The sequence below is a fragment of the Balaenoptera ricei genome, chromosome 2 (genome assembly GCF_028023285.1).
Source record: "Balaenoptera ricei isolate mBalRic1 chromosome 2, mBalRic1.hap2, whole genome shotgun sequence".
Classification (NCBI taxonomy): Eukaryota; Metazoa; Chordata; class Mammalia; order Artiodactyla; family Balaenopteridae; genus Balaenoptera; species Balaenoptera ricei.
This window is the reverse complement of record NC_082640.1, coordinates 6,657,535-6,682,585: the sequence shown is the minus strand read 5'-3', so window position 1 is coordinate 6,682,585 and position 25,051 is coordinate 6,657,535. Positions and strand designations below refer to the sequence as shown.

Here is a 25,051-nt window from a genome sequence, read left to right as displayed (position 1 = left end):
AATATTATGTTAATGGATACACAATATAAAGAGATGTATACTGGGAATAAATTATGGAGGTCACGTAAATGCATTGAACTTTCTTATGTAATTGAAGTTAAGTTGTTGTTAGCTTAAAATAGTTATAAGACTAAGATGTGTTACAAAAGCCTCATGATAACCAAAGAGCAAAAACCTATAACAGACAGACAAACCATAAAGAGAAGAGAATCAAAGCATACTACTATAAAAAAAATCAAGTCACAAAGAAACCAAAAGAAGAAGAAACTACAGAACCACAAAACAATTAATTAATTAACAAAGTGGCAATAGTAAGTCCTTACCTATCAACATTTACTCTAAATGTAAATGGTTTTATTTCTCCAGTCAAAAGACACAGAGTGGCTGAATGGATAAAAGAACAAAACCCAACTATATGTGAGTCTATAAAGACTCACTTAAGCTTAAAGGACATGGACAGGCTGAAAGTGATGAGACGAAAAAGATACTGCATACAAATGGAAAACAAAAGAGAACTGGGGTAGCCATCCTATGTCAGACAAAATATCTTCTAATCAAAAACTGTAACAAGAGACAAAGAAGGTCATTATGTAATGATAAAGGGATGAATATATCAGGAGGATATAACAACTATAAACATATATGCACCATATATTGTAGCTCCTAAATGTATTAAATGATTATTAACAAATCTGAAGGGAGAACAGAGAGCAATGAAATAAAGTAGGGGACTTCAATACCCCACTTTCAACAACAGTTTGATCATGCAGACAGAAAATCAGTAAGGAAATAATGGATGTGAATTACACTTTAGACTGCATGTACCTAACAGACATATACAGAACACTCCATATACCAGCAGCAGAATATGCATTTCTTCTCAAGTGTACATAAAAGATTCTCCAGGATAGATCACATGATAAGGCATAAAACATGTCTTAGCAAATTTAAAAGGACTGAAATCACACCAAGTATTTTTTCCTACCACAATGACAGGAAACGAGAAATAAACAACAGGAAGAAAATGCAATATATGCAGATTAAACAACATGCTCCTGAACAACCAATGGGTCAAAGAAGAAATCAAAAGGGAAATCAAGAAATATCTTGAAACAAATGAAAATGGAAGTACAATGTATCAAAACCTAGGGATGCTGCAAAAGCAGTTTTAAGAAGTTTATACTGATAAATGCCTACATTAAGAAACAAAAAAGACCTCAAATAAACAACCTCACGTTACACCTTAAGGAACTAAAAAAAGAAAAATTACAACAGAGATATATGAAACAGAAAACAGAAATATAGAAAAAAGCAATAAAACTAACAGCTGATTTTGACAAGATAAACAAAACAGAGAGAATTAAAGAGGAGACATTATAACTGTTACCACAGAAACACAAAGAGTCAGAAGAGACTGCTATGAACAATAACACACCAACAAATTGGACAACTGAGAAGAAACTGATTAATTTCTAGAAACATAAAACCTACTACAACTGACTCATGAGGACAAAGAAAATCTTAATAGAGCAGTAACAAAAAAGGAGACTGACAGTGTAATCCAAAACCTTCCAACAAAGAAAAGTCCAGGAACAGATGGTTTCACTGGTGAATCTACGAAACAACTAAAGAGGAATTAATGCCAATCCTTCTAAAAATCATCCAAAAAATTAAAGATGAGGGGATACGTCCAAATTCACTTTGAGACCAGCATTACTCTGATACCAAAGCCAAATATGGACACTACAAGAAAAGAAAACTACAGATCATAATCCCTGATGAATACAGATACAAAATATTAGCAAACTGAATTCAACAGCAGATTAAAAGGACCATACACTATGAGCAAGTGGGATTTATTCCAGGGATGCAAGGATGGTTCAACATATGCAAATCAACAGATCTGATATACCACATTTATAAAAGAAAAAAATTGTATGATCATGTCAATATGCAGAAAAGACAGGGAACAGACAGGATTGCCCACTTTTGCCATTTCTATTCAGCATATTATTGGAAGTCCTAGCCATAGCAATTCGGCACAAAAAAGAAATAAAAGGCATTCATATTGGAAAGGTAAAAGTAAAATGATCTCTGTCTGTGGATAACTTGGTCTTATATATAAACCCTAAAGACTCCACTAAAAGCCTGTTAGAAAAAATGATTTCAGTAAATTTGGAGGATACAAAATCAACATATTGTTATCAGTTGCATTTCTATACACCAACAAGAACTATCTGAAGTGAAATTTAAAAAGCAATTGCATTTACAATAGCATCAAAAACAATGAAACGCTCAGGCACACGTTTAACCAAAGAGGTATATGACACTGAAAACTGTAAGACACCGATGAAAGAGATTGAAGAAAACACAAATAAATGGAAGGATACACTGTGCTCATGGATTATATCAAGAATTAATAGTGTTAAAATGTCCATACTACCCCAAGTGATCTACACAGTCAATGCAATCCTTACCAATATTCCAATGACATTTTTCACAGAAATAGAAAAAACTATTCTAAACTTTATTTGGAACCGCAAAAGATACTGCACCACCAAAGCCATCTTGAGAAAGACGAACAAAGCCAGAGGCATCATGTTGCCTGATTTCAAGCTATATTGCAAAGCTCTAACAATCAAAAGAATATGCTACTGGCATAAAAACAAGCACATAGCCCAGTGTAACAGAATAGTAAGCCCTGACATAAATTCATGAATATATGGTCAGCTAATTTTTGATCAGAGTGCCACGAACATTACAATTGGGAAAGGATAGTCTCTTCAATAAATGGAGTTGGGAAAAATGGATATCCACATGCAAAAGAATGAAACTGGACCCCTATCTTACAGTATTCACAAAAAACAATTTGAAATGGATCAAAGACTTAAATGTAAGACTTGAAACTGTAAAGCTACTAAAAGAAAATGTAGGGACAAAGGTCCTTGCCATTGGTCTTGGCAGTGATTTCTTGGATAAGACAGCAAAAGAACAGGCAGCAAAACTAAAATAAACAAGTGGGACTGCATTAAACTAAAGAGCTTCTGCACAGCAAAGGAAATAATAAAATTGAAAAAGCAACCTATAGAGTGGAAGAAAATATTTGCAAGCCATATATCTGATAAAAGGTTAATACACAAAATATATAAAGCAAAATATATAAAGACCTCAAGAGCAAAAACACAAATAATTTAATTAAAAAGTTAGCAAAGGACCTGAATAGACATTTTTCTAAAGAAGACATACAAATGGCCAATAGGTATATGAAAAAATGTTCAATATCACAAATCATCAGGAAAATGCAAATCAAAATCACAATGAGGTATCACCTCACACCTGTTAGGAAGACCTTTATCAAAAAGACAAGAGACTGGACTTTCCTGGTGGTCCAGTGGTTAGGACTACACGCTCCCAATGCCGGGGGCACGGGTTTGATCCCCGGTCAGGGAAGATCCCACATGCCACACGGCATGGCCAAAAAAAAAAAAAAAAAAAAAAAAAAAAAGACCAGATTAAATGTTGGTGAGTTTGTGGAGAAAGGGGAAACCTTATGCACTGTTGGTGAAAATATAAAACGGTATCTCTAGTAAAGAAAACAGTACAGAGATTCTTCAAACAATTAAAAACAGAACTACCATATGATTCAGCAATTCCACTCCTGGGTATATATCTGAAGGTAGTGAAATCAGTAGTTCAAAGAGATATCTGCACAACCACAATCACTGCAATATTGTTCACAACAGCCAAGCTATGGAAACAGCCTAAGTGTTTGTCAATGGATAAAGATTACAGTGTGTATGCTGGTGTACACACACAATGGGATATTATTTAGCCACGACAAAGAGGGAAATCCTACCTTTTGTGACAACATGGATAAACCTTGAGGACATTATGCTAAGTGAAGTAAATCAGACATAGAAAGACAAATACTGTATGATATCACTTATATGTGGAATCTAGAAAAGCTGAATTTGTAAAAACAGAGTAGAGTGGTGGTTACCAGGGGCTTGAGGTAGGTTAATTGGGGAGATGTTGTTTAAAGGTAGAAACTTGCAACTAGTAGATAAATAAGTTCTGGAGAACTAATGAACAGCAATGGTGATTATAGTCAACAATACTGTATTATAAACTTCAAAATTGTTAACAGACCAGATCTTAACTGTTTTCACCACAAAAAAGAAGTAATTATGTGATGTGATAGAGGTGTTATACCTAATGCTAAAATAGTAATCATTTTGCAATATATAAATATATCAAAGCAACATGTTGTGTACCTTAAACTTACAGAATGTTATATGTCAATTATATCTCAATTATTAAAAAAAGAAATATTCTGAAACATTCATTTGAATAAATAAATACAACATGACTTAAGCTCTTTGAAAAGTTATTCAAGAGGTGGTATTTTTCCCTGTTTAACACCATCAGAGGTCAAGATTCAAGTAATCATAACTTTAGTACGACAAGAAACACAAAACCCTTATACCATGTGAGAATATGATGATCACTGAATTTTCCTATTTTTTTTGGTTCCCATTTTCACCATTTCCTATTTAAAATTTTCAAGAAATGCAAGCTACATTTCTTTCAATAATCCCATAACTCTTTAAAAATAAAACTCAGGAAAGTATCAATATATTTCAAACATATGAAGATATAAAACACAGAGTCAATGTTAATAAAAAATAAAATCTTTTACCTTCTGGATCGTAAGTTTGAAAAACTCTTCTGGCTTGTTCTGAAGGAGCCTCAGGGGCAACTAAAGCCATATCCTGAAAACACAAAAAAGCATGCTATCAACGAGCTACAATATCATGGCATTGAAAATAATGACTGATAGTTTTGCTTTATATTACTGTCCAAGTAAAAAATCTAACTGGAAGCATACTCTAGTTTTCAAATATTTAAAAGTTAAATCCAGAGATATGACAGCAAACAATTACATAGGAATGCACTTGAAATTTACTACTTTAGGAAGTATGTTACATCAATAGCTAGGCACAGATCAATAATCAAGTTCTGCATGTTCAGAATTTTAACTTTTATTAAAGGAAATATCCAAAAGGCGATTTCTTTTTCCCATAAAAGTAACTCTCTATCATGACTAGTTTCTTTACAAAGTAAGCAATATTACAATTTACCAAAAATAAGCACAAAATTCACTGTTATCTTGGACTCTTCACAAACCTTTACTCTACATATATTAACTATTATGAAACTCTACACTTGACTGACATGAAACTAGAATCTAGGTTCTAACTGTTTTCCTCTATTCATAAATCTGGTCCAAGCATCTGCCTGTAATTGTGTTCATTCAGACACACCTCATCAGAGAACAAGTTTCCAAGCATCCCTTTTTACCATCTTGAATCCTTTTTAAGAAGTGGGTATAAAGGGAACGTATCTCAACATGATAAAAGCTATTTATGACAAATCCACAGCCAACATAATAATGGTGAAAAGCTGAAAGCCTTCCCGCATATAAATTAATGAACTTAGAACACTCCCTCAACACCACACACAAAAATAAACTCAAAATGGCTTAAAGACTTTAATATAAGACATGACACTATAAAACTCCTAGAAGAGAACATAGGCAAAACATTCTGACATAAACCATAGCAATGTTTTCTTAGGTCAGTCTCCCAAGGCAATAGAAATAAAAGCAAAAATAAACAAATGGGACCTAATCAAACTTAGAAGCTTTTGCACAGCAAAGGAAACCATAAAGAAAACAAAAAGACAACCTACAGAATGGGAAAAAATATTTGCAAATGATGCAACTGACAAGGGCTCAATTTCCAAAATATACAAACAGCTCATACAACTCAGTAACAAAAAAACAAACCACCCATTCAGAAAATGGGCAGAAGACCTAAATAGACATTTCTCCAAAGAAGACATACAGATGGCCAACAGGCACATGGAAACCTGCTCATGGCTAATTATCAGAGAAATGGATTCAGAACTACAATGAGGTACCACCTTACACTGGTCAGAATGGCCACATCATTAAAAACTCTACAAATAATAAATGCTGGAGAGGGTGTGGAGAAAAGGGAACCCTCCTGCACTGTTGGTGGGAGTGTAGGTGCAGCCACTATGGAGAACAGTGTGGAGGTTCCTTAAAAAACTAAAAATAGAGCTACCATATGATCCAGCAATCCCACTCCTGGGCATGGATCTGGGGAAACCCATGGTTTGAAAGGATACATGCACCCCAATGTTCATAGCAGCACTGTTTACAATAGCCAAGACATGGAAGAAACCTAAATGCCCATTCACAGATGAATGGATATATATATATATACACACACACACATATACACACAATGGAATACTAATTAGCCATAAAAAAAGAATGAAATAATGCCGTTCGTAGTAACCGGGATGCACCTAGAGATTATCATACTACATTAAGCCAGAAAGAGAAAGTCAAATACTGTATGATATCACTTACATGTGCAATCTAAAATATGATACAAACGAACTTATTTCAAAACAGAAACAGACTCACAGACACAGAAAACAAACTTATGGTTACCAAAGGGGAAAGGGGGTGCGGGAGGGATAAATTCGGAGTTTCGGATTAGCTGATACAAACAACTATATATAAAATAGATAAACAACGTGGTCTTCTGTATAGCATGGAGAACTATATTCAATATCCTGTAATAAACCATAATGGAAAAGAATATGAAAAAGAGTATATATATTTGTATAACTGAATCACTTTACTATACACCAGAAACTAACTCAACATTGTAAATCAACTATACTTCAATAAAAAATAAAAAAGAAGTTGTGGGGTATAAAAGTTAAAAAGTATTTAAATTGCTGTTTCTCTGTGGAAATACATTTTTGTAAGAAATGTACTAATTAACTTTTGTCCTAATCATCCCACCCTTACCTCAAAGATGAAGGAATAAACTCTAACAGTCAATTAGAGTAGTTCCTTTTTAAAACTTAATTAATTAATTAATTAATTTTTGGCTGCGTTGGTTGGGTCTTCGTTGCTGCATGTGGGCTTTCTCTAGCTGTGGTGAGCGGGGGGCTACTCTTCACTGTGGTGCGCGGGCTTCTCTTGTTGCAGAGCATGGGCTCTAGGTGCGTGGGATTCAGTAGTTGTGGCACACGGGCTCGGTAGTTGTGGCTCGCGGGCTCTAGAGCACAGGCTCAGTAGTTGTGGCGCACAGGCTTAGTTGCTCTGCGGCATGTGGGATCTTCCCGGACCAGGGCTTGAACCCGTGTCCCCTGCGTTGGCAGGCAGATTCTTAACCACTGCGCCACCAGGGAAGCCCCTAGAGTAGTTCTTACTGGGCCATGCCTGAACACCTCAATAGTATATTTGGTTCATATAGGAGTAGAAATCAAATGGGTATGGGAATCAAAACAACAGAATATATACAAGCTCCTACACAGTTTTAATGTGTTAAAATAAATGATAAAATACTTTTTAAAATCTGTTATTTTATGGGCTTCCCTGGTGGCACAGTGGTTGAGAATCTGCCTGCCAATGCAGGGGACCCGGGTTCGAGCCCTGGTCTGGGAAGATCCCACATGCCACGGAGCAACTGGGCCTGTGAGCCACAACTACCGAGCCTGTGCGTCTGGAGCCTGTGCTCCGCAACAAGAGAGGCCACGACAGTGAGAGGCCCGCGCACCGCGATGAAGAGTGGCCCCCATGCACCGCAACTAGAGAAAGCCCTCGCGCAGAAACGAAGACCCAACATGGCCAAAAATAAATAAATTAATTAAAAAAAAAATAGAACCATCTTTAAAAAAAAAAATCTGTTATTTTATAACAGTAAAATTTGGTAATGTACAATTATTTCCCTTTTACCATCCCGTGTTAGCAACTTTTAGGGTCTCCTTTTCGTGCATTTTCAATGTTATTTTGTAGCTAATACACATGTCAAGGGACATGCTTTCATCTGGTTCAACCTTCAATGCCTTTCTGATTTTATGATCCAGTCCTTAATTGCTGGACCCTTGGATTGTGTCTAACCTTTTGCCATAACCAATGCTGCACCAAATAAACTTGAACATGTAATTTCATACATGAACAGCAGTATCGGCAGGACATAGTTCCAGAGTAGGATTGCTGGGCCAAAGAAAGAAGGCATTTAAAATTCTCGTAGAATACTGCCAGATTCTTGGGTTAAATTTGTTCATTTAACCTATTTTTAACAATATTTCTTAAAGCGCTTTTCTTTGTCCAATACGTCCCCCAGGACAGTCTTAGCTCTATAATTACCTTTATACCAAGGCTAGGATTGCAGCATCAGCTCTCAGATTTAGGGAGCAATTACTAGCACAGGGCTATCGTTATTATTACTCCTTAGCTTCTTTTACCACTCCCAAACCTGAACTGCAAACATTTCTACATGTATTCCAGAATAAGCTTTAGCCCCATGAACTATTTCCAACTCTCCCTTCTTTCTTCAATTCTTCCCTTTAGAATGGCTGTTGGAATTTGTGGATGAGTACTGTCACTGAAATTCTCATGGAGGAGAAGGTATACAGCTGTAAATGAGATTTTACGCAAGGGGGAACACTTGGAGACACAAGATGAAGATATAGTCATTCTTCCTATTCACCATCTGTTGCATTTCAACCTTTATTACTAGTAAGTGATGAGGCACAGTTTGAAATGAGTTTTACAACACTACTTCAAAATTTCTAAATATTAAGTAAAAGTATGATCTAAATAGAAGGAAAGGGAATATTGTTTTTCTTGGTCAAAATAAAACAAACACTCTTTTGGGGGAAGAGGTGGCAGAGAATATAAATGAAGCATCATTTTAATCTTCCTACAAAGTGAAGTTTTGGGAAATTACTACCATTTATAAAGTTGGGGGAACAAGGAAGATTCCATTTTTAGCCAGAGAAAAAGGTCCGCATCAAATTCTCTGGCATTAAAGATTTCAGAAAATGCAGGCGTGCAAAAAAAAAAAAAAAAAAAAAAATTAACGTGAACTACCTGATGCCTCATCTCTAAGTTCCAAGTGCTACAAATAAAAAATATACTATGCTTATGTAGAAAAAAATTAAACTTAATAAAATGTTCACTGCTTATCATCTGCCTCTGGTTATGAACATATAAAAAAATTAGGCTTCAGAGAATGTGTTCTTAGCTCTTGTTTGAATAGGCCTGGCCTGATATAGAAAGATCAGATGAAGCCTAGGGAAAACTCCTGGCATACTCTGGTTTAACAGGTGTTCATTTAGAGTAAGGGTTGCCAGATGTTTTCTGTAATGGGCCAAAAAGTAAATATTTTTGGCTTTGCAGGCCATAACATAGCATGATAATACAATGCATAGGCAGCAAGATGGTACGATATATAAACAAATGCACATGGCTGTGTTCCAATAAATTACAAAATAGGTGGTAGGGCTTGATTTGGCCTATGGGCCATAGTTTGCTGACCCATGATTTAGAGAATATATTTTTTCCCCAAATGCTCTAACACTTAGTAAACATGCCTTCTTTTGACACATCTGCAGATATAATGATATCTTAATCACCTTACTAGGTTTTACAAAGATGATATTTTAGGTCTCATCTGAGAGAGGAAAGAGGGTAGGAAGTTCTAGCTGGCAGGAACAGAATCATGAGAGGCAGAAAGATGTGAATTAGCATAGCACAAGGGGAACTGAAAGAGCTGAAGAGGACTGAGAACTGAGAGGCAAGGAGTAGTCAGGCAGGGAAATCAGCTTTGATGGGAGAATGAACTGGCTCCGAACGTGCAGAGTCTGGAGGTGATGCACACGTCTTTCTGGATACCTAGAAAGACGACTGACGTTGCAGTCCACACAACACTGGCCATCTAAGCTTGGTAGGCTTGGATTAGTATAAATGCAAAGTGAGGGACCTCCCTGACCCTACATTCCCCCAAATCCTACCTCCTTTCCTACTATTTTAAACAAGGTTTGACTGTGAAAAATAGTGAAAATATTCAATTTTTAATACCCAAGTTTTATCAAGCTTCACAGAGAAGTTCTTACTGTTCATTAAGTAACTGTTCTACTTCCACGAATAGGCTTTACATTCATGACTTGAATGTTCATGTTTAGCCTTTCATATCAAGATAAGCATGCAAACATAGTATAGTGAAGATGGTCTGGGGAGAAATGATTATTTCAGCTGGTACTGTACCTGATCCCAATTTCTGCTTCCATCTTAATCTCCCAGCACAACGAGTATGGTTCAGCCATACTGAACCAATTACTGTTCTCCAAATATAGCACGAAGTTTCCCATCCCACATCTCTTGCCTTTTTGCTTACTCTTTTCCCAAGACTAGAATACATTCTTCATTTCATCTAAGTCTAATACACATCATGTCCTTTAATTCAAGTATCATCCCTCTGCACACCCCTCCCCTCTTTCAGCTCTGTTTCACACTAGAATAATAATTTGTTTGTTTTCCTAAGGGACAGAAGTAGCTAAAAGCTCGGGAGACAGAATCCTTGCTTTAGCCAGTAGGTGTTATTTTTCTCTGGCCCCAGAGTATAAAATGTAGATGAAAACGGAACGTATTTTACAGGGTTGCACTGAGAATTGAATGACAAATGCATGTAAGATGCTTATCATAGTGCCTGATACGTAGCAAACACTCAGTAGAATTACCTAGTAAACTATTATAATGTATTATTATTATTATTATTTTTGGCCGCACGGCGTGGCATTCGGGATCTTAGTTCCCCGACCAGGGATTGAACCCGTGCCCCCTGCAGTGGAAGCGCGGAGTCTTAACCACTGGACCGCCAGGGAAGTCCCTATAATGTATTATTAATCCTTGCATTTCAACAGTACTTAGCACCATGCCCAGTGTTTGCTCTACTAGGTACTGGGGGAAAGCAGATAAATCAGGTAGTACCCCTGATCACAAGAAGGTAGAAAGTTTAAAGAAATTACAGGAGCATAAGGGAGTAAGAGAATCAGCAATCACATCACAAAAGATGTCAAGCAAGGCTGGACCACGAATGCTGAGCAGGATTTTGACCGCAATCTGGGCAGATGATAACGTACACAGCAGCACAGGAAAACAAACAGAATCATACACTTGTTAATACTTACTATCGTACATTAAGTATATGCTATAAGGCCTTTTCTGCTACCCACTCCATTTGCTACAATTATTTTCATCAATTCTAGACGGCCAGGTAGAGATGTGGACTCCTCAATGCTGATTCTAATGAAAACTCATGGACTTGACTCATAACAGAACGCCTTTAGGCCTTTATATCAGCGATACTTTATCTTGTCTGGACAATTATTTGGGTTCTACTGTAACAAAAAGTTATAAGAAACAAATTCAAATGGAAAGAGGGACTAACTTCAGTAAGCTGGGTGACATCACTGACACGACTGAGATAACTAAGAGAAAAAAATTCATAAAAACCAATACAGAAACATGACAAGTTATGATTTAAACTATAAAAATTAATACTTTAGCTCTTAAATCCATTTCCTTTCTGTAGCAGATAAGGCATGAAATTTAAACAAATGCACAAACTCTACAATTTACTTCGGATAAATGGCTGGGATGACTAAACCGCGTTAATACACAGGAAAACCCTAGTATTTTACAGAACGCCCAGCTGTGACTCTAATGATACTCCAACTCCCAAGACTTCTACCCAGTAATTAAAGATACAAAGGAGTGAATTTTCTTTATAATAAATAAGATCTATAAAGCATCATTTTACTTCGTTTCCTTAAAACTGTGTGGATACATGTAGAGGAATGCATTAATGGTAAAGTTGAGCTGTCCAACTTTTGAACACCCTAAAAAAGGGCTCTATCGTGTAACTGCAGTCGTCTTGCTAATGTTACGCCGAGGAGTGACACACAAAGGAGCTTGCTCTGTAGACAGAATCCCGTCTAGATTCCCAGGAGCAGATACCGCTGTAAAAGCAGTCTGCTCGTGCAGGAACAGTGAAAAGTTTTGTTTCTCCTTTGCATTGAATTCAGTTTCTCTATATACTGTGCCTTTAAACAGAAGTGTGTTTTCATATGTTCTTATCTAAAAGGAAAACTGCTTTGTCATAGGAAAGGTCAAAGGTGACACTCTGTATACACATGCAAAGAGTCCTTTTATAACCATAAAAGAGAACAAAAAGGAATGTAAAACTCATCTTCCCAACTTCAAAAGAAAGTCTGAAACGGATTACCAAGGAAATCAGTCACTGATCTTCTGAAGACGGAATGAGATGTTACAGGTAGGTTCCGACTACCTTTATGTTGGGTCAGCAGCTGTCCTCCCAGAGATTCAAGTGCACAAAACCAAAAACGACAAATTTATTTGTCTAACATTTTATATATATAATTCCAATAATATTAAAGTATCATATTTTCAAATTTAAAGGCCTCGTCTTGAATTTGCATTGAAAATTAATTCCATAATTAGTTCCAATTCAAGGGGAAAATATGAAAGTGACCCAAGTAATTTAATCTTAGGCCCCAAATATAAAAAAGGAAGTCAATGAGGCAAAGGAAAAAATGATGATTAGAGAGAAGAAAAACATAACAGGACAAATGTCCAAATGTTCTATCAGGTAATATTTGAGCATTTAAAGTGTATTAACATGTCTCAGTATGAAAAGGCCTGGCTTCTAAAAGGAGAAAAGATTTAATATATTATAAAACAAATGTTACACCATCTTGTTTTAACAATAAAGTTCTAAATTCCTTAAGCATCAACTATTCAAAATCATTTCTTTTACCTGTGCAGGAGATCTGCAAGTTTTCAACTAACTCATGAAGAGTACCATGGTATACCTGCATACCCTGCCCATGCACACAGGGCTCGCTCCCTCACAAGGTACAGATCCAAAGGTTTTATTCTGCCATAGTTCAGAAGGCCTGCTTGGAACACTCTCTATCCTACTTAATAGAAATTGTTTCCTTCTTTGAAGAAGTCCATTTATGTACACTGTACTACAATTCACCTCACCGACATCCTTTCCCCCCAACAAAGGTCGTTTTATTGTAAAACCATAAATACAACACTGAGATGAAATCATTTAAGCAACTGATCCTCCCTAACCATTACAAGGATGTCTTTTTGCCTTGGCATCAACCAACTGGGAAATAATGTTGCAAGAATTCGGAGGCTAGGGGGTGCTGAATTGTGGGCAGGGGCTTTTGGCGATTTAAGGAACCAAGTGGAACCTTCCTCTTCTCCCTGGGAATGTCCCACTTTTGGACAAGAACAGACAGGTAAAAAGAACAACATTTAAACAGCTCAGTTTTAGATTTTATTACTTTGTAAAAATGTTTTTTTTTTTCTGTTCCTTCCCTCCATTTGTAAAAATCTTTTTTTTTTTTTTTTTTTTTCCTGTTCCTTCCCTCCATTTGACATCAGTAAAAGTTTTAAACACCACAAAACTGATTTGGCTGTAAATGGCAAACGGTACCAAAACGAAATGAAACCAAAAATCCAAAGGACAAACAGAAAAAAAGCCTAAATAAACCCTCAAGTTTGGTCTTGGGGGTTTACATATCACAAGAACCGTCAACTCAACCCCCATGCAACGTGACTCCTTGGATAACTGCTGGGTCCACACCAATGACACAGGAGACCAGAAACAACGTCTTTTGTTAATTAACACAGCAAGGGTGACACTAGGTAACTTTTTTTCTTAAATACAGTACACTGTACACAGGTCCCAAGAAAACCCTGCATAAGCCCCTTGTGGAGACTTGAGCCAAAGCACTGGCTGTTTATAAAAATATTGTGTTGCTACAAAAGTATAAATTAATGCTACTGGTATTAAGAAATATTAAACACATAAAACTTATAACGATTAAGAAAAATATTTATTAGTACCTGTAGAAAACTCTGGCCTAAAAAAGATTTTTTTGTGTGTGTTTTGTTTTTTTGTAAATTTTTTTTTTGCATTTTTTTAAGATGACTTGAGTTTCTTGCACTCAGAGAGACACAGTCAGCTGTGCCTACGGCATTGCCTAGAACGTCTTAACTGCTGAGAAAGGCTGGGGGTGCACACGCATGGGTACTGAGTGGGGCCCGGGAGGGAGGGGCACCAAGGCTTTCCCAAGATTCACCTGATGTGAAAGAATCACTGGTGCGAAGTCACGGGGAAAAGAAAACGGCAGGATCATCACAGAACAACTGAGAATAATTTATGCTTTTTAAAAAATATCTCTGCTTCAGGTGGTTGCACAAAATGATTTCCTGATGCTTGGCATCTGAATGGCCCTGGACACACTGCCCGGCGGGGCTGGGAGCCTCCAGCCCCATGCCAGTCCACGAGCTCGCTCACCGCTTTGGAACCCGGCCCCCCGGCTGGGTGGGAGGGAAGGGTCCCAGGTAGGGACCGGCTGGCACCTGGGCTGTTGGAGGAACCCCCCTTCCAGCTGGCCTCAGCCAACCTGGACTTCAGGAAGCGCCACAGGGATCCCAGGCCCCTGAGGTTGCGGACCAGGCCGGGCTGTGCCTCTTTCAGGAACTTTGGTTCGAAGAGTCAAGGTGCCCGGTGGGACGCGTGGGTGGGGAGGACCCCCATGGGTCCTGATGCTGACACCCAACAGCAAACTTAGCAAATCCTTCTCTGTACAGGAGCTGAACCTTTAAAGCATCGCCCGTGGTGGTGGAGGGGCATGAATATAACACACGGCAACCCGCTGCCCTTCACCCTCATCAAAGCGGCAGCAGGTGCCCCTTCGCACAGAAACCACAGCGTCCCTCCAGGGGATGGCGGGGCTCCACTGACCACGATCCTCAAACGCAAATGAGAGGGAGAGAAACAACAACAACAAAATCCTCCAGAGACCCTGAAAAGGGGGAACTCGGAGGGAAACAAGAGGGAACACACTGCATCACTGGTGCACCGGAACTGGCCTAGCGAACACTAGCCACAGTGAAGAGGGGGCAGGCCCTTCCCAGTTCTCCCACTGGCCCGGCTGGATACCGGGGGCTGAGGCGGGGCTGGCGGCGCCGAGACAGGAGCCCCCCAGCCACTGTCTCCAGCGGACAGCCTGAGCCTTACTTAGCCTCCTGGTTTCATCTAAACCAGCAGCCTTTCTAGAGGCCCTCCCTCACGTACGTCCCAGGGACAGAGGCGCTGCCGCTGTGCCCAAGGCAAGGGCAGAGCTATGAACTTGCGCGGCTCAGTGGGCAGGAGGAGACCGCCGGCCGAGCTTCGGGTGCCTCCTCTTCCCGCCTCTGCAGGCACATCCATCGTCACGGCAACACCCAAGTACGGTCCCCTTCTGGGCCATGGCTCACAGGACCTCCCTTCTCCTTCTGCAGCCCAGGTTCATTCCAAACCTTTCTTGTGAACCTGTGCCCCCAAGAGTGCATGCTGCATCCCTGACGGCTCTTCAGGTGCCCACTTTCCAAGGGGTCTAGTCCAAGTCCAGGCGCAAGCCTAGGGGACCCCTGAAGGCAGAGGGTCTGCTTCACAGTGGAAAACACGCCTTGCAGAGTTTTTCTCTGGTGCTTCTCGAAAGTGCAGGAGAGAAAGGAGCAAACTGAAGGAGAAGACGCTTGCCAGCCTAGAGAGCTGGTGTCAAAAAAGTCCTTCCCAGAAATCTGGAGATGCAGAACGTCTCTACTGTGTCATCGGACTGTCCTCTCTTCACCAGGAAACCTTCTATTGCGGGTTTTGTGAAACCCCTGCTGCTTGATGACTGAGTTCCTAAAAGGTCCCTGCAGTTAGATTCTGTGCTTTTGCCCCTCAATATTAAGTAGAAAACTCCTATTTACATAGGATAGCAAGCTACATTTTTTTCAACCACATTCTCTAAAATACATCAGAATACAATATCATATTTTTTGCTTCACACAGATGTTAAGATTAAAAAGATGACCATGTCTACATTGGATAGAAAAGTTGATTTATAAAACATGGCAGAGTTCAATTTAAAAATTTAAAGATTACATAGAGAAGATGGTCATAAATTATCTGAAGTTTTACAACCTGTTCATAAAGGTTATTAAATTTATTTTCAACATTGACATTCAAATAAAACAATTGTGAAGTCTCTCCCAGTCCTACAAAATGTGTTCAGTGATTCTCTATGGGTCAAGAAGACGGTTCCAATGATATAAAAATAAGTTCTGGGCCATTGGACATCTCAAATATCAAGTGATTTTATTAAGTAAACAGATTGGCACTGAAATTTAAAATGACAAACTTATACCTCTTTTTAAAAAATTGTAATTACTTAGACTCCTAAAGATAAACTGTTCATCTCAAAAAGAAAAACCAAAACAGTTATTTCACTGAATAGAAACAATTTTCTTACCCATCCTCAAACCATGAAGGCAAATTTTAAATATGATGGCGTATATAATGTGACAATGTTTACTTACAAATACTCATCAAAATTGTTTTTATTCACTAATCTGGAAAAAGAATCTGTGTATGTTATATGTATTTAAGTTGATCAGGCAGAAGAATAAAAGCAAGTTATTCTGTTTTTGTCTCCATATACGATACTGCATGCATTAACTGTTATTTCTTGATTTATAAGCTTAGGGATCTATTGAATAATTTTTTTTAAACAACTTTATGGGAGTATAATTGCTTTACAATGGTATGTTAATTTCTGCTTTATAACAAAGTGAAACAGCTATACATATACATATATCCCCATATCTCCTCTCTCTTCCGTCTCCCTCCCACCCTCCCTATTCCATCCCTCTAGGTGGTCACACACCGAGCTGATCTCCCTGTGCTATGCGGCTGCTTCCCACTAGCTCTCTATTTTACATTTGGTAGTGTATATATGTCCATGCCACTCTCTCACTTCGTCCCAGCTTACCCTTCCCCCTCCCCATGTCAAGTCCATTCTCTATGACTGTGTCTTTATTCCTGTCCTGGCCCTAGGTTCATCAGAACCATTTTTTTTTTTTAGATTCCATATATATGTGTTAGCACACGGTATTTGTTTTTCTCTTTCTGACTTACTTCACTCTGTATGACAGACTCTAGGTCCATCCACCTCACTACAAATAACTCAATTGCGTTTCTTTTTATAGCTGAGTAATATTCCATTGTATATATGAGCCACATCTTCTTTATCCATTCATTTGTTGATGGACACTTAGATTGCTTCCATGTCCTGGCTATTGTAAATAGAGCTGCAATGAACATTGTGGTACATGACTCTTTTTGAATTATGGTTTTCTCAGGGTATATGCCCATTAGTGGGATTGTTGGGTCATATGGTAGTTCTATTTTTAGTTTTTTAAGGAACCTCCATACTGTTCTCCATAGTGGCTGTATCAATTTCCATTCCCAACAACAGTGCAAGAGGGTTCCCTTTTCCCCACACCCTTTCCAGCATTTATTGTTTGTAGATTTTTTGATGATGGCCACTCTGACTGGTGTGAGTTGATACCTCACTGTAGTTTTGATTTGCATTTCTCTAATGATTAGTGATGTTGAGCATCCTTTCACGTGTTTGTTGGCAATCTGTATATCTTCTTTGGAGAAACGTCTGTTTAGGTCTTCTGCCCATTTTTGGATTGGATTGTTTGTTTTTTTGATATTCAGCTGCATGAACTGCTTGTAAATTTTGGAGATTAATCCTTTGTCAGTTGCTTCATTTGCAAATATTTTCTCCCATTCTGAGGGTTCTCTTCTGTCTTGTTTATGGTTTCCTTTGCTGTGCAAAAGCTTTTAAGTTTCATTAGGTCGCATTTGTTTATTTTTATTTCCATTTCTCTAGGAGGTGGGTCAAAAAGGATCTTGCTGTGATTTCTGTCATAGAGTGTTCTGCCTATGTTTTCCTCTAAGAGTTTTATAGTGTCTGGCCTTACATTTAGCTCTTTAATCTCTTTTGAGTTTATTTTTGTGTCTGGTGTTAGGGAGTGTACTAATTTCATTCTTTTACATGTAGCTGTCCAGTATTCCCAGCACCACTGATTGAAGAGGATGTCTTTTCTCCACTGTATATTCTTGCCTCCTTTATCAAAAATAAGGTGACCATAGGTGCATGGGTTTATCTCTGGACTTTCTATCCATTGACGTATATTTCTGTTTTTGTGCTAGTACCATACTGTCTTGATTACTGTAGCTCTGTAGTACAGTCTGAAGTCTGGGAACCTGATTCCTCCAGCTCCATTTTTCTTTCTCAAGATTGCTTTGGCTATTCGGGGTCTTTTGTGTTTCCATACAAATTGTGAAACTTATTGTTCTAGTTCTGTGAAAAATGCCATTGGTAGTTTGATAGGGATTGGACTGAATCTGTAGATTGCTTTGGGTAGTATAGTCATTTTCACAATGTTGATTCTTCCAATCCAAGAACGTGGTATATCTCTCCATCTGTTAGTATCATTTTTAATTTCTTTCATCAGTGTCTTATAGTTTTCTGCATACAGGTCTTTTGTCTCCTTAGGTAGGTTTATTCCTAGGTATTTTATTCTTTTTGTTGCAGTGGTAAATGGGAGTGTTTCCTTAATTTCTCTTTCAGATTTTTCATCATTAGTGTATAGGAATGCAAGAGACTTCTGTGCATTAATTTTGTATCCTGCTACTTTACCAAATTCATTGATTAGCTCTAGTAGTTTTCTGGTAGCATCTTTAGGATTCTCTATGTATAGTATCATGTCATCTGCAAACAGTGACAGTTTTACTTCTTCTTTTCTGATTTGGATTCCTTTTATTTCTTTTTCTTCTCTGACTGCCATGGCTAAAACTTCCAAAACTATGTTGAATAATAGTGGTGAGGGTGGGCAACCTTGTCTTGTTCCTTATCTTAGAGGAAATGGTTTCAGTTTTTCACCATTGAGAACGATGTTGGCTGTGGGTTTGTCACATATGGCCTTTATTATGTCAAGGTAAGTTCCCTCTATGCCTACTTTCTGGAGAGTTTTTTTTTTATCATAAATGGCTGCTGAATTTTGTCAAAAGCTTTTTCTGCATTTATTGAGATGATCATATGGTTTTTCTCCTTCAATTTGTTAATATGGTGTATCACATTGATTGATTTGCGTATATTGAAGAATCCTTGCATTCCTGGGATAAACCCCACTTGATCATGGTGTATGATTGTTTGGATTAATGTGCTGTTGGATTCTGTTTGCTAGTATTTTGTGGAGGATTTTTGCATCTATGTTCATCAGTGATATTGGCCTGTAGTTTTCTTTCTTTGTGACATCTTTGTCTGGTTTCACTATCAGGGTGATGGTGGCCTTGTAGAATGAGTTTGGGAGTGTTCCTCCCTCTGCTATATATTTTGGAAGAGTTGGAGAAGGACAGGTGTTAGCTCTTCTCTAAATGTCTGATAGAATTCGCCTGTGAAGCCCTCTGGTCCTGGGCTTTTGTTTGTTGGAAAACTTTTAATCACAGTCTCAATTTCAGTGCTTGTGATTGCTCTGTTTATATTTTCTATTTCTTCCTGGTTCAGTCTCAGAAGGTTGTGCTTTTCTAAGAAATTGTCCATTTCTCCCAGGTTGTCCATTTTATTGGCATATAGTTGCCTGTGTAATCTTTCATGATCCTTTGTATTTCTTCATTGTCAGTTGTTACTTCTCCTTTTTCATTTCTAATTCTGTTGATTTGAGTCTTCTCCATTTTTTTCCTGATGAGTCTGGCTAACGGCTTATCAATTTTTTTAATCTTCTCAATGAAACAGCTGTTAGTTTTATTGATTTTTGCTATTGTTTCCTTCATTTATTTCTGATCTGATCTTTATGATTTCTTTCCTTCTGTTAATTTTGGGGGTTCCTTGTTTTTCTTTCTCTAAATACTTTAGGTGAAAGGTTAGGTTATTTGAGATTTCCTTGTTTCTTGAGGTAGGATTGTATTGCTATAAACTTCCCTCTTAGAACTGCTTTTGCTGCATCCCATAGGTTTTGGGTGGTTGTGTTTTCATTGTCATTTGTCTCTAGGTATTTTTTGATTTCTTCAGTGATCTCTTGGTTATTTAGTAGCGTATGGTTTAGCGGCCATGTGTTTGTATTTTTTACAGTTTTTTTCTTCTAATTGATAGCTAGTCTCACAGCATTGTGGTCGGAAAAGATACTTGATACGATTTCAATATTCTTAAATTTACCAAGGCTTGATTTGTGACCCAAATATGATCTATCCTGGAGAATGTTCCATGAGCACTTGAGAAGAAAGTGTATTCTGCTGTTTTTGGATGGAATGTCCTATAAATATCAACGAAGTCCATCTTATTTAATGTATCATTTAAAGCTTGTGTTTCCTTATTTATTTTCATTTTGGATGATCTGTCCATTGGTGAAAGTGGGGTGTTAAAGTCCCCTACTATGATTGTACTACTGTCAATTTCCCCTTTTATGGCTGTTAGCATTAGCCTTATGTATTGAGGTGCTCCTATGTTGGGTGCATAAATATTTGTAATTGTTATATCTTCTTCTTGGATTGATCCCTTGATCATTATGTAATATCCTTCTCTGTCTCTTGTAATAGTCTTTACTTTAAAGTCTATTTTGTCCGATAAGAGAATTGCTACTCCAGCTTTCTTCTGATTTCCATTTGCATGGAATATCTTTTTCCATCCCCTCACTTTCAGTCTGTATGTGTCCGTAGGTCTGAAGTGGGTCTCTTGTAGACAGCAGATCTACAGGTCTTGTTTTTGTATCCATTCAGCCAGTCTATGTCTTTTGGTTGGAGCATTTAATCCATTTACATTTAAGGTAGTTATTGATATATATGTTCCTATTACCATTTTCTTAATTGTTTTGTGTTTGTTATTGTAGGTCTTTTCGTTCTCTTGTGGTTTCCTGCCTAGAGAAGTTCCTTTAGCATTTGTTGTAAAGCTGGTTTGGTGGTGCTGAATTCTCTTAGCTTTTGCTTGTCTGTAAAGGTTTTAATTTCTCCTTCGAATCTGAATGAGATCCTTGCTGCATACAGTAATCTTGGTTGTAGGTTTTTCCCTTTCATCACTTTAAATATGTCTTGCCACTCCCTTCTGGCTTGCAGAGTTTCTGCTGAAAGATTAGCTGTTAACCTTATATGGATTCCCTTGTATGTTATTTGTTGTTTTTCCCTTGCTGCTTTTAATATTTTTTCTTTATATTTAATTTTTGATAGTTTGATTAATATATGTCTTGGCGTATTTCTCCTTGGATTTATCCTGTGTGGGACTCTCTGCACTTCCTGGCCTTGATTGACTATTTCCTTCCCCATATTGGGGAAGTTTTCAACTATAATCTCTTCAAATATTTTCTCAGTCCCTTTATTTTTCTCTTCTCTTCTTCTGGGATCCCTATAATTTGAATGTTGGTGCGTTTAATGTTGTCCCAGAGGTCTCTGAGACTGTCCCCAATTCTTTTCATTCTTTTTTCTTTATTCTGCTCTGTGGTATTATTTCCACTATTTTATCTTACAGGTCACTTATCTGTTCTTCTGCCTCAGTTATTCTGCTATTGATTCCTTCTAGAGAACTTTTAATTTCATTTATTGTGTTGTTCATCATTGTTTGTTTGCTCTTTAGTTCTTCTAGGTCCTTGTTAAACGTTTCTCGTATGTTCTCCATTCTATTTCCTCATATGTTCTCCATTCTATTTCCAAGATTTTGGATCATCTTTACTATCATTACTCTGAATTCTTTTTCAGGTAGACTGCTTATTTCCTCTTCATTTGTTTGGTCCGGTGGGTTTTTACCTTGCTCCTTCATCTGCTGTGTGTTTCTCTACCTTCTCATTTTGCTTAACTTACTGTGTTTAGGGTCTCCTTTTCGCAGGTTCGTAGTTCCCATTGTTTTTGGTGTCTGCCCCCAGTGGGTAAGGGTGGTTCAGTGGGTTGTGTAGGCTTCCTGGTGGAGGGTACTGGTGCCCGTGTTCTGGTGGATGAGGCTGGATCTTGTCTTTCTGGTGGGCAGGACTACATCCAGTGGTGTGTTTTGAGGTGTCTGTGAACTTAGTATGATTTTAGGCAGCCTCTGTGCTAATGGGTGGGGTTGTGTTCCTGTCTTGCTAATTGTTTGGCATAGGGTGCCCAGCACTGTAGCCTGCTGGTCGTTGAATGGAGCTGGGTCTTAGCGTTGAGATGGAGATCTCTGGGAGAGCTTTTGCCGTTTGATATTACGTGGAGCCGGGAGGTCACTGGTGGACCAATGTCCTGAACTCGGCTCTCCCACCTCAGAGCCACAGGCCTGACACCCGGCCGGAGCATGTAGACCCTGTCAGCCACACGGCAGGGATCAGCTCCACGGACCGTGGGGGCCTTCAGGGGCACCCAGGCACCAGGGGTGGACCATCCTCCCACAGCAGCCTCCAGGAGGGCCCATGTCAGACCACCAGGATCTACTGAATTCTTGTGACCGAAGACAACTTGGCACACTCAAGTCCCCTTTTCCCCCTTTATCAAGTACCAACATGCTTATATCACAATGTGAAATAAATCTTCAGTGTTTTCTGCTAATTTATTTCTTTAACAGCAATCTATAGAGCACGAGCACTGTGCCTGACACTGTTCTTGGTGTTAGGAAACAGAAACAAAACAGACCAAAATCCTGCTGCCATAAAGCTTACTAGTGAGACAGGTAATACATAAAACAAATAAGTAAGACATATAGTATGTGCCTAGTAACCAGGATTTATTAAAATCTTACATTTCAATAAAAAGACAAACAACCCAATTCAAAAATAGACAAGGGACCTGAATAGACAATTCTCCAAAGAAGATATACAAATGGCCAAAAAGACATAAAAAGATGATCAACATCATCAGTCATGAGGAAAATGTAAATCAAACCACAATGACCACTTAGCTGCAACTAAGAGTCCACATGCCGCAACTAAGAAGTCTACATGCTGCAAATAAGAGCCTGCAGGCCGCAACCAACACTCAGTGCAGCCAAAATAAATAAATATGTAAATATTTTTTTAAAAAATCTATTTTTGAGGGAATTCCCTGGTGGTGCAGTGGTTGGAACTCCGCACTTTCACTGCCAATGGTGTGGGCTCAATCCTTGGACAGGGAACCAAAATCCTGCAAGCTGCGTGGTGCAGCATGGCCCCCCCAACCCCGCCAAAAAATCTATTTTCGAGAATGAGTGCGAGAGAGAATGCTAATGAAAAGGGGGAAAGGATGGGGTTGAGCTTTTAGAAAAGGTGGCCAGAGAAGGCCTCACTAAGGAGGTGACACTTGAATGCTGACCTGGAGGTAGGAAGGAACCCTTTACACAGACGTCTGATGCAAGATCCTAAAGGGAAGAGCAGGGGCAGAGGGCTTGCCTCACTTCTGAGGCAGAGGAAAGGCCACCGTGGCCAAGCAAGACAGGAGGGGAGAGTAGTAGGAAATGGGATTAGAGGGCAACAGGGAATCTGATTAGCGGAGGAAGGGCCTAGGGCGTCATTCTAAGGACTTTGGCTTTTACTTTTAGTGAAAAGGGAGCCAATGACGTGAAGTGACTTACATTTTAATGGGCTCATTTTAGTCCTGAATTGAGAAGCTACTACAGACCCATGAAGGGCAACAGCATGGTCTAGTCATCAGTTAGGAAGCTACAGCAATGATGGAGGAAAGAGAATTCTCCAATTTGCCTTTCAATTCTTTCAGTAAGTTTTCAGTTTCTCTTTCGTCCTTCAAATGTTCTGTCCTCACGGCCTCCATAGTTTCATGGATATAATAACTTCTCTTATGGTTTTTGGTTTTCTTAAGTTTTGTTTTGATGCCTTCACTGTCTCTAATCTTTTCAGTTGCTTTTTCCTTATTTGCTCTTATTTCTGTTTTTCTTTTTCTTTTTTTTGGCCAAGCCACTTGGTTTGTGGGATCTTACAGTCCCCAACCAGGGACTGAACCTATGCCCCCTGCAGTAAGATCGCGGGGTTCTAACCACTGGACCACCAGGGAAGTCCCTGATTTCTGTTTTTCACATTAGCATTCCTCAAATGTCTGATGATCCTTGGTGGTCTGCTAGTATGTGGAAAAACTAAAAAGCACTGTCTGTGTGGGCAGGACTTGGAAACCTCACTGTGGGATTATTTGGTTGGGCCATTTCATTGCAGTATCTTGACCTGGTCAATTTGGCCAAAGAAAAATAAATTGCTTTAATCATGAGTGGGTACATTCAACAAGTGCAAAGCTGCTGAGATCTAATCATTAAAAACACACATCTCATGAGGCTTCTCACCCATCATCTACCCTAGCCAATCTATCACCAAGTCCTGTTAGCTTAACTGAGGTATAAATCTCTCAAATTTATATACGGTTGATCCTTGAACAATGCAGGGGTTAGGGGCGCTGACCCTCAGTACCATCGAAAACTCACATTTAACTTATAATCAGTCCTATGTATCCATGGTTCCTCTGTATCTGTGGTTCCGCATCCATGGATTCAACCACCTGGGGATCCAACCAACTGGGAATTGTGTAGGATTTACTATGGAAAAATAATCCGTGTGTAAGTGGACCCGCTCAGTTCAAACCTGGTGTTGTTCAAGGGTCAGTTGTACTTCTATCCATCTCTATCATCATTCCCCTGGACCAGACTACACCCTTTGCTCACCAGGAAGACTACTGGAGTCTTGTTCACCTACTCCTAGGATATCCTTCAGTGCGTGTCTTCCACAATTGGCCAGAGTGATCTTTACAAAATGCATTTTTAGTCCTGTTCCCTTTCTTCATATCTCCCCCCCAAACTACTCCCACCGATTTTTAAAGTCTAGTGGCAGTCCTTACTCTTAGAAGAGAGTCACACAGGCTGCCTACCTTTGCAGCCTCCTCCTGCCCCCGGCCCCGCCCCCAGTTCTCAGCGCTCCCGCTCTTCTCTCAGTTGTTCACACCACAGTCCTTTCTTCTACGGCTGTTTGCTTGCTCCAACTGTTTCTTTAGGTGGGAATGCTCTTTTTTCCCTCCCCCTGTAGTTTCATCTTACTGATGCCTCAGGGCTCATTTTCAACATCAATTCCTCAAGGAGACGTTCCTAATCTTCCTTAAAGCTTTACAGACCTGTGTTTTGTTAGCATCCATCACAGCTGTAATTTTATAAGTGTGACTCTTTGATTAATGCCTCCCCCATTAAAATGCACACTTCCATAAAAACAGGTGCCTAATCCTTTCCCTTACCATGTATTCACAGCACCCTGCATAATGCCAGG

At 38.8% G+C, this 25,051-nt stretch overlaps 1 protein-coding gene across 3 annotated transcripts in view; it reads right to left on the bottom strand.

Annotated features, from left to right (window-relative positions):
• The window catches only part of MINDY3 (MINDY lysine 48 deubiquitinase 3), a 99,105-nt gene that overhangs the window by 19,858 nt on the left and 54,196 nt on the right, over positions 1 to 25,051 (bottom strand). For all 3 annotated transcript variants that reach the window (XR_009501058.1, XM_059915279.1, XM_059915280.1), the window contains one exon: positions 4,700 to 4,772. Coding sequence is in view for 2 of the 3 variants with exons in the window: in XM_059915279.1 (XP_059771262.1) it covers positions 4,700 to 4,772 (73 nt within the window). In the remaining variant the exon portion in view is untranslated. The remainder of the gene's footprint in view (positions 1 to 4,699; positions 4,773 to 25,051) is intronic.